The 15529-nt window shown below is 37.7% G+C and overlaps 1 protein-coding gene across 1 annotated transcript in view; it reads right to left on the reverse strand.

The window, feature by feature from the left end:
- Positions 1-7774: 7774 nt before the first annotated feature.
- LOC149668154 (DNA (cytosine-5)-methyltransferase 1-like) overlaps positions 7775-15529 on the reverse strand; it is a 33418-nt gene continuing 25663 nt past the window's right edge. Inside the window, exons 10-14 of the mRNA XM_089841242.1 lie at positions 12522-12704; positions 10714-10886; positions 9991-10340; positions 8997-9180; positions 7775-7889 (exon numbers count right to left, since the gene is read on the reverse strand). Of these exons, the coding sequence (XP_089697368.1) occupies positions 7775-7889; positions 8997-9180; positions 9991-10340; positions 10714-10886; positions 12522-12704 (1005 nt within the window). The remainder of the gene's footprint in view (positions 7890-8996; positions 9181-9990; positions 10341-10713; positions 10887-12521; positions 12705-15529) is intronic.

A 15529-nucleotide genomic window follows, 5' to 3' on the forward strand; every position in this document is an offset into this window, starting at 1 on the left:
CTCCGACTTTTTTAGGACAAAACTTTAAATCCCCGACTTTTTTAGGACAAAACTTTAAATCCCTGACTTTTTCAGGACAAAACTTTAAATCCCCGACTTTTTTAGGACAAAACTTTAAATCCCTGACTTTTTTAGGACAAAACTTTAAATCCCTGACTTACCCCTGATTTTTTAGGACAGAACTTTAAATCCCTGAGTTATCCCTGGCGTTTTAGGACAAAACTTTAAATCCCTGACTTTTTTAGGACTAAACTTTAAATCCCTGACTTTTTAGAACAAAACTTTAAATCCCTGACTTTTTAGAACAAAACTTTAAATCCCTGACTTTTTAGAACAAAACTTTAAATCTCCGACTTTTTTAGGACAAAACTTTAAATCCCCGACTTTTTTAGGACAAAACTTTAAATCCCTGACTTTTTCAGGACAAAACTTTAAATCCCCGACTTTTTTAGGACAAAACTTTAAATCCCTGACTTTTTTAGGACAAAACTTTAAATCCCTGACTTACCTCTGATTTTTTAGGACAGAACTTTAAATCCCTGAGTTATCCCTGGCGTTTTAGGACAAAACTTTAAATCCCTGACTTTTTTAGGACAAAACTTTAAATCCCTGACTTTTTTAGGACAAAACTTTAAATCCCTGACTTTTTTAGGACAAAACTTTAAATCCCTGACTTTTTTAGGACAAAACTTTAAATCCCTGACTTTTTTAAGACAAAACTTTAAATCCCTGACTTTTTTAGGACAAAACTTTAAATCCCTGACTTTTTAGAACAAAACTTTAAATCCCCGACTTTTTTAGGACAAAACTTTAAATCCCCGACTTTTTTAGGACAAAACTTTAAATCCCTGACTTTTTCAGGACAAAACTTTAAATCCCCGACTTTTTTAGGACAAAACTTTAAATCCCTGACTTTTTTAGGACAAAACTTTAAATCCCTGACTTACCCCTGATTTTTTAGGACAGAACTTTAAATCCCTGAGTTATCCCTGGCGTTTTAGGACAAAACTTTAAATCCCTGACTTTTTTAGGACAAAACTTTAAATCCCTGACTTTTTTAGGACAAAACTTTAAATCCCTGACTTTTTTAGGACAAAACTTTAAATCCCTGACTTTTTAGAACAAAACTTTAAATCCCTGACTTTTTAGAACAAAACTTTAAATCCCCGACTATTTTAGGACAAAACTTTAAATCCCTGACTTTTTAGAACAAAACTTTAAATCCCCGACTTTTTTAGGACAAAACTTTAAATCCCCGACTTTTTTAGGACAAAACTTTAAATCCCTGACTTTTTTAGGACAAAACTTTAAATCCCTGACTTTTTTAGGACAAAACTTTAAATCCCCGACTTTTTAGGACAAAACTTTAAATCCCCGACTTTTTAGGACAAAACTTTAAATCCCTGACTTTTTAGAACAAAACTTTAAATCCCTGACTTTTTAGAACAAAACTTTAAATCCCCGACTATTTTAGGACAAAACTTTAAATCCCTGACTTTTTTAGGAGAAAACTTTAAATCCCCGACTTTTTCAGGACAAAACTTTAAATCCCTGACTTTTTTAGTACAAAACTTTAAATCCCTGACTTTTTTAGGACAAAACTTTAAATCTCTGACTTTTTAGGACAAAACTTTAAATCCCTGACTTTTTTAAGACAAAACTTTAAATCCCTGACTTTTTAGAACAAAACTTTAAATCCCTGACTTTTTAGAACAAAACTTTAAATCCCTGACTTTTTAGAACAAAACTTTAAATCCCCGACTTTTTTAGGACAAAACTTTAAATCCCCGACTTTTTTAGGACAAAACTTTAAATCCCTGACTTTTTCAGGACAAAACTTTAAATCCCCGACTTTTTTAGGACAAAACTTTAAATCCCTGACTTTTTTAGGACAAAACTTTAAATCCCTGACTTACCCCTGATTTTTTAGGACAAAACTTTAAATCCCTGAGTTATCCCTGGCGTTTTAGGACAAAACTTTAAATCCCTGACTTTTTTAGGACAAAACTTTAAATCCCTGACTTTTTTAGGACAAAACTTTAAATCCCTGACTTTTTTAGGACAAAACTTTAAATCCCTGACTTTTTTAAGACAAAACTTTAAATCCCTGACTTTTTTAGGACAAAACTTTAAATCCCTGACTTTTTAGAACAAAACTTTAAATCCCCGACTTTTTTAGGACAAAACTTTAAATCCCCGACTTTTTTAGGACAAAACTTTAAATCCCTGACTTTTTTAGGACAAAACTTTAAATCCCCGACTTTTTTAGGACAAAACTTTAAATCCCTGACTTTTTTAGGACAAAACTTCAAATCCCTGACTTACCCCTGATTTTTTAGGACAAAACTTTAAATCCCTGAGTTATCCCTGGCGTTTTAGGACAAAACTTTAAATCCCTGACTTTTTTAGGACAAAACTTTAAATCCCCGACTTTTTTAGGACAAAACTTTAAATCCCTGACTTTTTTAAGACAAAACTTTAAATCCCTGACTTTTTTAGGACAAAACTTTAAATCCCCGACTTTTTTAGGACAAAACTTTAAATCCCTGACTTTTTTAAGACAAAACTTTAAATCCCTGACTTTTTTAGGACAAAACTTTAAATCCCTGACTTTTTAGAACAAAACTTTAAATCCCCGACTTTTTTAGGACAAAACTTTAAATCCCCGACTTTTTAGGACAAAACTTTAAATCCCCGACTTTTTAGGACAAAACTTTAAATCCCCGACTTTTTAGGACAAAACTTTAAATCCCTGACTTTTTAGAACAAAACTTTAAATCCCTGACTTTTTAGAACAAAACTTTAAATCCCCGACTATTTTAGGACAAAACTTTAAATCCCTGACTTTTTTAGGAGAAAACTTTAAATCCCCGACTTTTTCAGGACAAAACTTTAAATCCCTGACTTTTTTAGTACAAAACTTTAAATCCCTGACTTTTTTAGGACAAAACTTTAAATCTCTGACTTTTTAGGACAAAACTTTAAATCCCTGACTTTTTTAAGACAAAACTTTAAATCCCTGACTTTTTTAGGACAAAACTTTAAATCCCTGACTTTTTAGAACAAAACTTTAAATCCCTGACTTTTTAGAACAAAACTTTAAATCCCTGACTTTTTAGAACAAAACTTTAAATCTCCGACTTTTTTAGGACAAAACTTTAAATCCCCGACTTTTTTAGGACAAAACTTTAAATCCCTGACTTTTTCAGGACAAAACTTTAAATCCCCGACTTTTTTAGGACAAAACTTTAAATCCCTGACTTTTTTAGGACAAAACTTTAAATCCCTGACTTACCCCTGATTTTTTAGGACAGAACTTTAAATCCCTGAGTTATCTCTGGCGTTTTAGGACAAAACTTTAAATCCCTGACTTTTTTAGGACTAAACTTTAAATCCCTGACTTTTTTAGGACAAAACTTTAAATCCCTGACTTTTTTAGGACAAAACTTTAAATCCCTGACTTTTTTAAGACAAAACTTTAAATCCCTGACTTTTTTAGGACAAAACTTTAAATCCCTGACTTTTTAGAACAAAACTTTAAATCCCCGACTTTTTTAGGACAAAACTTTAAATCCCCGACTTTTTTAGGACAAAACTTTAAATCCCTGACTTTTTTAGGACAAAACTTTAAATCCCCGACATTTTTAGGACAAAACTTTAAATCCCTGACTTTTTTAGGACAAAACTTCAAATCCCTGACTTACCCCTGATTTTTTAGGACAAAACTTTAAATCCCTGAGTTATCCCTGGCTTTTTAGGACAAAACTTTAAATCCCTGACTTTTTTAGGACAAAACTTTAAATCCCCGACTTTTTTAGGACAAAACTTTAAATCCCTGACTTTTTTAAGACAAAACTTTAAATCCCTGACTTTTTTAGGACAAAACTTTAAATCCCTGACTTTTTAGAACAAAACTTTAAATCCCCGACTTTTTTAGGACAAAACTTTAAATCCCCGACTTTTTTAGGACAAAACTTTAAATCCCTGACTTTTTCAGGACAAAACTTTAAATCCCCGACTTTTTTAGGACAAAACTTTAAATCCCTGACTTTTTTAGGACAAAACTTTAAATCCCTGACTTACCCCTGATTTTTTAGGACAAAACTTTAAATCCCTGAGTTATCCCTGGCGTTTTAGGACAAAACTTTAAATCCCTGACTATTCTTCCCCATATTCCAAATCCCTGACTTATGCAGGTTTCCCACGTTCCGTACGAACCCTGTTAATCTCAACCGATTAAAAAAAATGGTCTTCGAGTCAACTCATTCTCCCTTTAAAGTATTCTGAAACGTTGTTCTATAAATTCCCCTTATACAGCATTAATGATATCTATTTGTATATTTGAAAGCGTCATTTATTTTGGCACAACTTTCTGTCTAAGCCCCACGGCCAATCACTTTATAAATCAGGCAACTTCTTTAGCCTAGCTATAAACAGGGTTCATACAACTTTTGGAAAACAAATTTCCCTGAGTTTTCCAGGTTTTTCCCGTATATGGAGTATCCTATGGAGCAAGTGTTAACGAAGTAGGGGGGGGCAAAGAGGACTATATCATACTCAAAGGACATCCCCGTATCTCTAGTAGAACTGAAGTTACGAGCTTCCAAAGTATAGTGTAATGTTAATCCAATGGAGGGTTTGTTCACGAACATTTTGCTTAATTACTCGGCCCCCGTTTGTCGTAGCCCTAAGATTTTAGTATCGTTGGATGGGGGGCAAATAGGGCTATAACATACTCAAAGGACATCCCTGTATCTCTAGTAGAACGAGCCTCCAAAGTATAGTGTAATGTTTGACGCAAATTTCCCTGATTTCCCTGAATTTTATTAAAAATTCTAAATTTCCCTGAATTTTCCCTGAGGTCTTTGTCAACTATTTATTTCCCTGATTTTTCCAGGTTTCCCGGTTTTCCAGGTTTGTATGAATTGATTCAATGGGCTATTGCTAAAATACGAATGCATCAACCTTTCACTTGGAATTCAAAGGATACGCGGCTTTTTTGGTCATAATTTCACTCGCACTTGATCAATTCTATATAACTATTGACATAAGGACATAATATCTCTAAGGGCCCAAGCGCATCTATTAGCAAAAACATCTAGTTCTGATAGATGTGACGTAGATTTTGTATAGGGGCTCCTTCCGAATTTTTCGTGAAATTCGCGGGAGAGAAAAATAATTTTCAAAATCAGCCACGACCGATATCCTAAGCCGGTCGTGGTCTAGAGGCGAGCTCTGAGATAACGCTCCCAAGCGGTTGGGAATCAAACTAAAACAGGCGGGGAGGCGAGTGGCGAGACGCGAGAGAGGAAGGACTGAGGGGAAAAAATAAGTAAGAGAATTTCCAGAACCCCCCAGCTCTCTCAGACACAAGAGGTAAATTCGCGCTTAGTAAAAACAGAGAGAATTTAGAAGGGGAGTGGAAGGGGTGGTTTGGAATGTAGCGCAACGTCGTCTGCTAAACGTTATCTAGGCAGGTCGATTTCCGGTATGATGCGTTTGTAACAGAGAGATTTTAGAACACGTGACCGGAAACTCGCCTACCCCAAAAAGCTCAACGCGACATCTTGTTTGGGCGTCATCACGTTTAATGGAGTCAAAGGGGGGGCCTTTTACTCCCCTTCTAAATTCGCGCTTAGTAAAAATCACGAAGAGCTGTCGTGAGAAATCTTTGAAGGAGGGAAAAATGTTCAATGCCGGGTTACTCTGCAGCGAATGCGCTCGGCCTCTGTTTAGGCTATACAATTATTATACCACTTGAGATGAGACGGATGGCTGACCAAATCGGACATACATACATTTCAACCGTAACATAGAATCTTGGGCCCTTAGAGAGATAATGTCCTTATGCTATTGATAATGCGCGTTCCTCGTTTCTTAAGGGTTGCCAGGCTGAGTTATCTGCGAGATAGGGCTGTTCGATACTACTCGATGCCAACTTGGTATCGAGTACTTCAGTCTTTCGATACCGGTATCGAGTACCGTTTTTGGGATCCGATACTGGTATCGAGTACTTTCGAAAAATCCGAAGCATCGAGTACTTTATCCCCCTATCTTTTCCCCCTGGAATCGAAGGAACGTTTATTTTTGAAACTTGCGGCCAATCATTTGCTTTATATTTTAACACGTGAATTTTTCCCTCGTCGACCTAGTTTAGTCTCTATACTCCATCCCTAGAGTAGACTGACGTCAGACGTAGCTTCTTCAACCATAGCCCATTCGATCGCGCACAAAACGACGCAAGCTGCTCGTGCTATAGAATCCCGTTCAAAGAGTTGGATTTACATATATAAGCGCGACTTTTGAAGAAAATTCGTAGTAACCGAAAATTAATATTAAGTTCTATAGGAGGAGGTATGTTTTTTGGCCAGTTCCTTCGTCCTATTGATACAAACGACCTGAAATTTAACTTGGACGCGTTTCGACGTGTTTTATTATACTTAAAAGGATTCTAGCTTTCTAGAGTGGATATTGTTTTATAAAAATTATTTTCCAAAGTCAAAATGATGTCCAGAAATTTTACTCTGAGGTGTGATACAATCTATTCTATTATATTCCAAAGGATTCAAGCTTTCGTACCGAACTTAAAAGGCGTACAGAAAATTTATGTGAATAGCTCTAACTAAATTTAAATCACATCTTAAAAATTAGATTAAATAAATTTAAATTAAATGTTAAAATATTGCAGCAATGGTTTTCCGAGAAAAAAAACTAATTACAAAGCTTATTATAATTAAATACGCAAAATCTATCATAGGTGGCGCTTTAAAAAAAAGTACTCGATACTTTGGGTATCGAGTATTTTTTTCTCCGATACCGATACCCGGTATCGAATACAATATTCAGTACTCGATACCGGTATCGATACCATAAATCTTCGATACTCCCAGCCCTACCGAGTAACAATAGAGAAGCGAGTCGTCTAAAAAATACGGTTCTCCTGGTACAGAAAATCGAGGGATAGGGGTTCGGCTATAGATTTGGATTCAGCGGAGTATTTTCTTTCAAAATCATATTTTTCAAAATCATATTTTTCCATCTCAGTTTTAAAATAATGGGAAAGAGTTTCAGTAACATCCGAACTAGCACATTCGTGCAAGTAGTTTTTTTCTGAACCATCTAGCGTTAGTTGGTTTCATGAACATTCCATGGCAAAGTCTTTTACGAAACAGTTTCTAATGAAACGATGGAGCACTACTAAAATATTTCGAACCAATATCGTTAAAGCCGTACATTTGGGTAAAACTTCTAGTTTTACTGTTAAAAATCTCCCTCTCCCAGAGAGCTATATGGTTCCTAGAAACGTTTGGACATCCCAAAGAAATACTCTATTATGTGACTCTAAGGGTAAGCAAATTTTCTAGTGTCTACATTCTCTTAAAACTCCCCAACCCCTGAGGGGGTTGTACTAGTAAAGGTGAAAATCATCACTATACTCCCGAGAATATAGAAAAATTATCCAACTTCTTCAAGTCACGAGGTTTCACTTCTGTTAAAAATCTACCTTCCAAATATCCAGTTCGAAGAAGTAGTAAAATCAATGTTGTAAATTTTAAGAATATAACGGGACTTTAGAGGTTACCGCCCCCTTTTCGGAGTGTTGTTCTGCCAAGGCTACGGAGCGCGTTCGACGACAGGGAATGTCAGCCACTAACTAAAGGCCGCCGACAGGTTATGGCAGCGCTCACAGAAATACCTCTCGTAAATCCCGTATATATAACAAGGACTGCGCCAAGCTCGGGACCCATTTAGTGGTATTTCTAGAAGATTTTTGTCATTGCACTGAAAGAGCATCTCCCAAAATTTCTGGGGTCCCCGCTACGAACAATTGTAGAAACCCATTAGCGACCGTGCCATATAACTTTAAACCCCCGCGGGCGGTACCGATACTGTTTTGACCCATTAATGTCACCCTCCTTTTTAACCTCGACAACTTTTCCCCGTATATCTTTTGTAATGAACGTATAGACTATAGGGAGCTACAGTGCGAGAGAAAAGCCATGTGACGTGACGTCATTTCTGGGGCCTTAAATTGTATTGCCAAAGCTGATGACTTCCAATATGGTTGCCAAAGCCAAGGTAGGAGATAAGAGGGTGTGACGTCACGACAATATTCCTAGTAGCACTCTACTGGTTTTCTGTTCTTAGACCTTTGGCACGGGTAAAATTTCAACTGACTTTCTTGTTCTTCGCGAAGTGGTCTCACAAAACTTAGGACTGCTGAACAGATTATTTTGAAAATTAATTCCAAAGTGTACGTATATGTTTATTGCTCGGGTTTCTGTACCCGTCCCGAAGAACCGTACTTTAGGAAATATTGGGCGCCCAAGTTTAGGGGCGAAAAGGGGGGTCCAAAATTTTAACGTGACTATACCATATCTCAATTTTCTGCACCGGTAGAACCCCTATCCCTCGATTTTCTGTACCAGGAGAACCGTATTTTTTAGACGACTCGCTTCTCTATTGTTACTCGGTCGCGAGTCATTTTCTGTACCAGGAGAGTCCTCTAGCAGAAAATCCGGCCTTTAACCGAGGCTACTGAGCGAAATATTCGGCTGCTTAAATAGCTCCGATATCATTGGCTAGCTTCCACTACGCGCGCTTCCGGAGAAAAACCGGAAAGAAGAGTAAATAAGATTTTCGTTCACGTGGTGGCCGCAGAGCGTCGCATATAATTGGGAAGCCGGCGGCGCGGGAGAAAACGCTGGAGTATAAAAATGAATTGCCTGAGTAACTTATAGGGAGCTAACATATTAACTCATGCCAGAGCCCACTTTTCACACCTGGCTCAAATTTAGCATTGCTCGAAGCATGGTTTGACATACCAAACGAAATCCCTGACATATCCCTGACTTTTTAGGAAATTTCTTTAAATCCCTGACTTATCCAGGTTCCGTACGAACCCTGATTAGGCGCCTTACTTCAGATACTTTTTGTCCAGTAGTATTTTCAAAACACCATAGTAAAAGTTTAGCTGAGCTTTAACCATAACTTACCGCAGGGGCGGACTGGCGGCGTTTTCGTGAGGTGGGCATTGGAGGGTCGCGGCCCCTAAAATTTCATATCTTAGCGGCCCCCAATTTCCCAAAAGGACCAAAACTGTTCTAAAGCCACGTTTTACTTTTACATTATGAGGTGAATTAACCATAAAATCCTGTAAAACGGCTAAAACATTTGTGACTAATTAACAATTTAAATGTGACTAATTATCAATTTAAATGTGACTAAAGAACATTTAAATGTGACTAATTAGCAATTTAAATTGACAGTAATTAACAATTTAAATTTACAGTAATTAACAATTTAAATTGACAGTAATTAACAATTTAAATTGACAGTAATTAACAATTTAAATTGACAGTAATTAACAATTTAAATTGACAGTAATTAGCAACTTAAATTGACAGTAATTAACAATTTAAATTGACAGTAATTAACAATTTAAATTGACAGTAATTAACAATTTAAATTGACAGTAATTAACAATTTAAATTGACAGTAATTAACAATTTAAATTGACAGTAATTAACAACTTAAATTGACAGTAATTAACAATTTAAATTGACAGTAAGTAATTAAAAAACATTTCAGTTTTTTTCACACTGTTTTAATTAAAGCATTTTATGTTAAAATACTTCTCATTAGTTGGGAAGAATTTACTACATACTAATGTATATCGCTAAATGGTACGTTGTTAAGTAGTTCTCTTTTAACCGAAATCAACATCAAAGCTTGAAGATTTTCTTGTCCAAGGGACGATCTCAGTCTGTTTTTTTATAATTTTCAATTTTGAAAATGCTCTTTCGCAGCTAATTTGGCTAAATGACAATGTTAATAAATATTCGTAAGCCAGATATAGGTTAGTGTAAGCTGCGGAATGTAGATTAAATTTATGAAGAAGCTGAAAGCAACAAATCAGACATCCGTCACAATCAACATTGGAACATGAAGCTGTAAAACGAGGTTGAGCTATTTGTGCTTTTGAAATACTGGCCTCTGGCTCTGGAGCCTCTGGTTCACTTAACAGGTCCTCATCAAGGCTTACATCAGAACCAGGCTCTCCATCTCCGTAAATTTCTTCAGTTTTTGAATTGAGGGATGCTCTTAAGTCTTGGAACATTTTGGTAAATGAGACCAGCTCTTTCGTCAAAGGATCTTCGTCAATATTCGATAGTCTTGAAATCTCTGAAAGATCTATCTGGGGTATGCCTCTTTCTTGAATTTCCGAAAAATGACGTGGGTGTAGGTATTGCGCACTCGAAATTAGTTTGCGGTTATCGGAGAAACGTTCCGTTAAGCTACTAAATTGTTGGTCTTTTATAACGCGGAACACCTCCACTCTGTAACGATCAATTGGGCTTTCAAGGCTCTCATCTCATTGTAAATTTGCAAAGAGCGGTCGTAAAGCTTATCTTTCGCCTAGGCTGCTAATATCATATAGAAAAAATTCAAAAAAAGTCCAATGGCTTGCATTGCCTTGCAAGTTCATAACCTTCTTCCTGAGGCTTCTTCCCCCAATTTCCTATCTTTTGTTTCAAACTGTTTTTGAATTGATTCAAAATAAAAATTACCAAACAATTAGTACTTAGGCATTTAGATCAACGCCACGGCCAGTCGCCGTGGCCGACCGACCGGCCCCCAAACCCTTATTTTGCCTCCGGCCCCGTGGGATATTGCCCACCAGCCCCCGTGGCCAGTCCGCCCCTGACTTACCGATAGAATTTGTTGACTCTCAACATTTTCGTTTGGAGAGTTTCTCGGCCGTTTTTAATTGCCTTCTCAAATATTTCCGCGATGACAGCTATTTTGAATGGCTGTTGGCTTTCCGAATTAGAGCCCTTGGAGCTCTTTCTGTAATACTCGGGGTACCTGTCTTCGTCAATTTCCTTAAAGAGTAAAATTATATTTAGCCAAGTGTCCGAGCGTAGCGAATAGGACTCGAGCAGTTCAGGTTCGTGCCACGCCAAGCCGAGTGCTGCCCTCTACATTAATTACGAAGAGCGATTTTTTTTCATTATAAGCCGTGACAGGCAAAGTTCCGTTGTAAATAATCAGTGAAAAAAAAATCAACATTCAGTCTCCCCTTACCTTCGGATTATTACGCTTTCGACTTATTATTTTCAACCCGAGCTAAGCCGGTGCCGTTTCAGGGTTGCCATGGAATTTTGAGAACCAAATTCCCTGACTAATTTTCCAGGTTTTCCCCCACCTTTTCTGAGATTTTTTCCCACACCTTTTTCTGAGATTTTTCCCCATACCTTTTTAGGCCGAAAGTGTGAATGTTTACAGCTTATAATTAAATAAACTCTATCTACATTAAGTTTTCCAATGTATTTGTTGCACCAAAATGACTAAGATACCTTTTATATAAAACTATAAATAACAGTCTGAGAGATTTTTTGAGAGAGCATTTACTTTATAAAAACCATTCTAGACATTTTTAAGGATTGCTCTAGAGTTTTCTGTGTTAAGAGAGGATGAGGAGAAACTTTCATTACTCTTTCAAAAAGACTTATCACCCAGAACTTTTACCCACTAAAATCAAATTCCCTGACTGCTGATTTTTTTTTTAAATTCCCTGACTTCTCCAGGTTTTCCCTGACCCGTGGCAACCCTGTGTTTCTACTCTACATGAGTCGATTCGAACTATTGTCGAGCCAGCGCTAGTTCTACTCCACTCGAGCCGAATCGAGCTACTGTCGAGCCAGCGCTAATTCTACTCCACTCGAGCCGAGTCGAGCTACTGTCGAGCCAGCGCTAATTCTACTCCACTCGAGCCGAATCGAGCTACTGTCGAGCCAGCGCTAATTCTACTCCACTCGAGCCGAGTCGAGCTCTTGTCGAGCCATTGCTAATTCTACTCCACTCGAGCCGAATCGAGCTACTGTCGAGCCAGCGCTAATTCTACTCCACTCGAGCCGAGTCGAGCTCTTGTCGAGCCAGTGCTAATTCTACTCCACTCGAGCCGAATCGAGCTACTGTCGAGCCAGCGCTAATTCTACTCCACTCGAGCCGAATCGAGCAATTCAAGCTACTGTCAAGCCAGCGCTAATTCAATAGCATAACCCTGCGCGAGTACTCCTTAAGCCTAGGTTCGAATAAGACTCAAAAGCCAAAGTTCAAGGCCTTTCTGGTGCACGTAGAGTTTTTGAAAACGAAATATCTCAAGCCTAGAGCTATAGCTAATGAAACACAACCAGTTTGAGATTTATTATCTTTTTTAGAGGGGCAACAATAGTTAGGGGCAACAATAGTCTAAAAATGTACGCGAAGTAACGCGAAGATGCTTTTGAAGTTGTAAACGAATAACTAATCTGAAGATGAAACATTACTCGGATGAATATATTTTGACTAGTGAAAAGGCTAGAGACAATCAAGACTCGGCTAGACACTCCAAGCCGAAATTTTTTAAAAGCTCTTACTCGGCTCGCACCCCCTATCATTCTACTCTCGGAAAAGTTCGCGTGGCCCAGCTGTTTAAGTGTCTTAGACCAGGCAAACAAATTAAATAGCGTAATTACCGAAAGATCCTTTAACTTCTCAATCTTCGGAGGTTCTGGCGTATAGTTAAACGTGTAAACATCTGACATTAGGTAAACGCAATCGCCCACCCTGTATTCAATGTTCTCCCATTTAATACTTTCAAAGTAGGAAACTTCAGCTTTTGGCCCAGACGTCCTAGCTCCCCATCGTGGAACAAAAAACTAAAAAATAAAAAAAAAGAAGTCGTGAATTTCCTCTAGGAAAGCAGGGATAGATTTAATTTTAGAAGTAGGAATGGATAACGGTTAGTATTTACTTCACTCCGACTCATAACCCGGTATAGAGCCCCTCCCTCCAACATGTAAAGAAAAGATTGAATTATCTTATTGGCTCACTTAAACAGGGTTCATACAACTTTCCCTGAGATTTCCAGGTTTTTCCCCATATACTTCCCAGAGTTTTCCCGTATATGGAGTATCCTATGGAGCAAATGTTAACGAACGAGGTGGGGGGGGGGAACAAATAGAACTATTACATAATCAAAGGACATCCCCGTATCTCTAGTAGAACCAGTGTTCTGAGCCTCCAAAGTTTAGTGTAATGTTAATCCTATGGAGGGGATGTTTACGAACATTTTGCTTAATTACTCGGTCCCTGATTGACGCAACTTTCCCTGAATTTTACTAAAAAATTCGAAATTTCCCTGAGGTTTTTGTCAACTATTTATTTCCCTGATTTTTCCAGGTTTGAATGAAGCATGTTAAGCCACGTTTGGATGACGTTACTGACGGGTACGGCGAAAAATACGTAATTCCTTTTTACCTCTGTCGTTATGCGCTATGACCCGCCTCTTCTTTCATACCCCCCCCTTTCCCGAGGACTTTGACGCCGCGTCCAGATTACTCTGTTCTCCATTCCAAATTAAATCTATCCCCGGGAAAAGATTTTGGTTCTTATACTGGTTTAAGGGAGAAAAAAATGGCCAAAGAACATTTTGTTAAATCGATATGGCTTAGTAAAACAAGACGAAAATCATCAACAATTTTTACCAAAACCACTATCCGTTAATTTTATACAAATTTTCATAGTTCCCTTCTGAACACGTACTCAGTGTTTTTCGCGAGACATCAGCGCCAATTCCCTGCAGCGCAAGTTTTCAAAATGAAACAAACTAAGTTTCTTTGAACCACGTGCCTCATCTCGGACACTTTCACCTGCCTGATGATTCCTTCTGTACAGTCCATTTTAAAAAAAGTTCTTACTTGAACAAAATTACATAGATATAAAAACAAAAAGCACACTTTATTAATAATTCCCCGCCTTTGGTTGTTGACGGCATGTAAACTAAACTGAGACACAAAGTACCACCTACAGGAACTAATCAATCAGGGAAGAGCTTTTTGACGTCACAGAAAGTGTGAATGTTTACAGCACGTTTTAAGTGCTTATAATTAAATAAACTCGATCTACATTAAGTTTTCCAATGTATTTGTTGCACCAAAATGACTAAGAAACCTTTCAACTATAAATAACAGTCCAAGAGATTGGTTTAGAGAACATTTACTTTATAAAAACCTTTCTAGACATTTTTAAGGATTGCTCTAGAGTGCACTCTGTGTTAAGAGAGGATGAGGAGAAACTTTCATTACTCTTTCAATAAAGACTTATCACCCAGAAATTGTACCCACTAAAATCAAATTCCCTGACTTTTCGGCCCATTTTTAAATTCCCTGACCTTCCAGGTTTTCCCTGACCCGTGGCAACCCAGCGCAGGTTTATAGAAAGTAGTACATGATGCTGGCGATCCAAACGTTCATTTTTGGTACTTTACGAGCTTGTTCACGGCTTGTTCCCTGTGCCACGGTCGGGAAGGTAATCTTCCGCAGAGGGTGGGGGGTCGACACTATTCTGGGATAAAGGTAATCATACGCAGAGGGACCCTCAACACTATTCCAGCATAAAGGAGTTAGGGCTTCTCATATTACACGGCGCCAGCAATTTTCAATGCACGAAGTGTACTTTTTTGTTTTCATATCTATATAATTTTGGTAACAAACATCTACCGATAAAATGCCATAATGGACGTAGTAAATTATGACACATAAGAACCCCTAAAGCATTACCTAGTGGTTACCCGCGGATTCTATTTAATGTTTCGTTAAGGGTTAACTTTCACACCTTATATAAAGTGTTTCGAAAGAATCGAAAGTTTTGTTATTTTATTTTGTTTAATCATAACATAAATTTATAACATATGTTCCATAAGTATGACACTACCTAAACTTCATAAGTATGACACTACCTAAACTTCATAATGTTTGAGACTTAATGAGAGCTAGTTCGAGAACTGACTACACTAGGTTTTGCAGGACTTCCATCTTCCTATTTATTCTGTACTAAGCCTTTGACAGCATCTCACCAGACGTCGCTTTAGGAGAATCCACAATGTTTCACCCACGTCACTTCATGACAAACTCTCAGTAATCAGTGACAAACTTATGGGACCTAACTTATGAACTTATGCCATTATCAATCTATAGGGAGCTAACAGTTCTGACCCTGAAACGTCACACCCTTAATTCTATCTCTTACTGGAGTTTCATCCCCCCTAATGGTTGGAAACAGTATTCTAGGCGCAACAATTCCAAAACAGTGAGGGGCTGCGTGACGTCAGACTATCTCTTCCCCCCAGCCAGTTGTTAGCTCCCTATAGATCCCTTGCCGAAATAATTACATACGGTTTTAAGAGGTCTATTCTCTAGAAAAAACGTTGAGTTTTAGACGCCCCAAAGACCACATAAAAAGGTACTCTGAAGCTGTGTAGGAGGTTATGGAGACGTTATACAGAGCGACGTATTCAGAAACATTTAGGATGTATCATTGTAAGACGTCTTGACTAGGTGTACAATGAGACGTCTTTAACAGGGCATACTTTAAGAACATGGAGGAAAGTCTTTATTTAGCCTACTTAAGGACTACTTACATTGAGAATACCCATAATCGTGCTGTAGTAAGCTCAATAGTGGTGTCCACCTGGGAAGGTGCT

Source organism: Phalangium opilio, unplaced genomic scaffold, assembly GCF_054372755.1.
Source record: "Phalangium opilio isolate 3A_F unplaced genomic scaffold, DU_Popi_V2 ptg000056l_1, whole genome shotgun sequence".
In the NCBI taxonomy this organism is placed as follows: Eukaryota; Metazoa; Arthropoda; class Arachnida; order Opiliones; family Phalangiidae; genus Phalangium; species Phalangium opilio.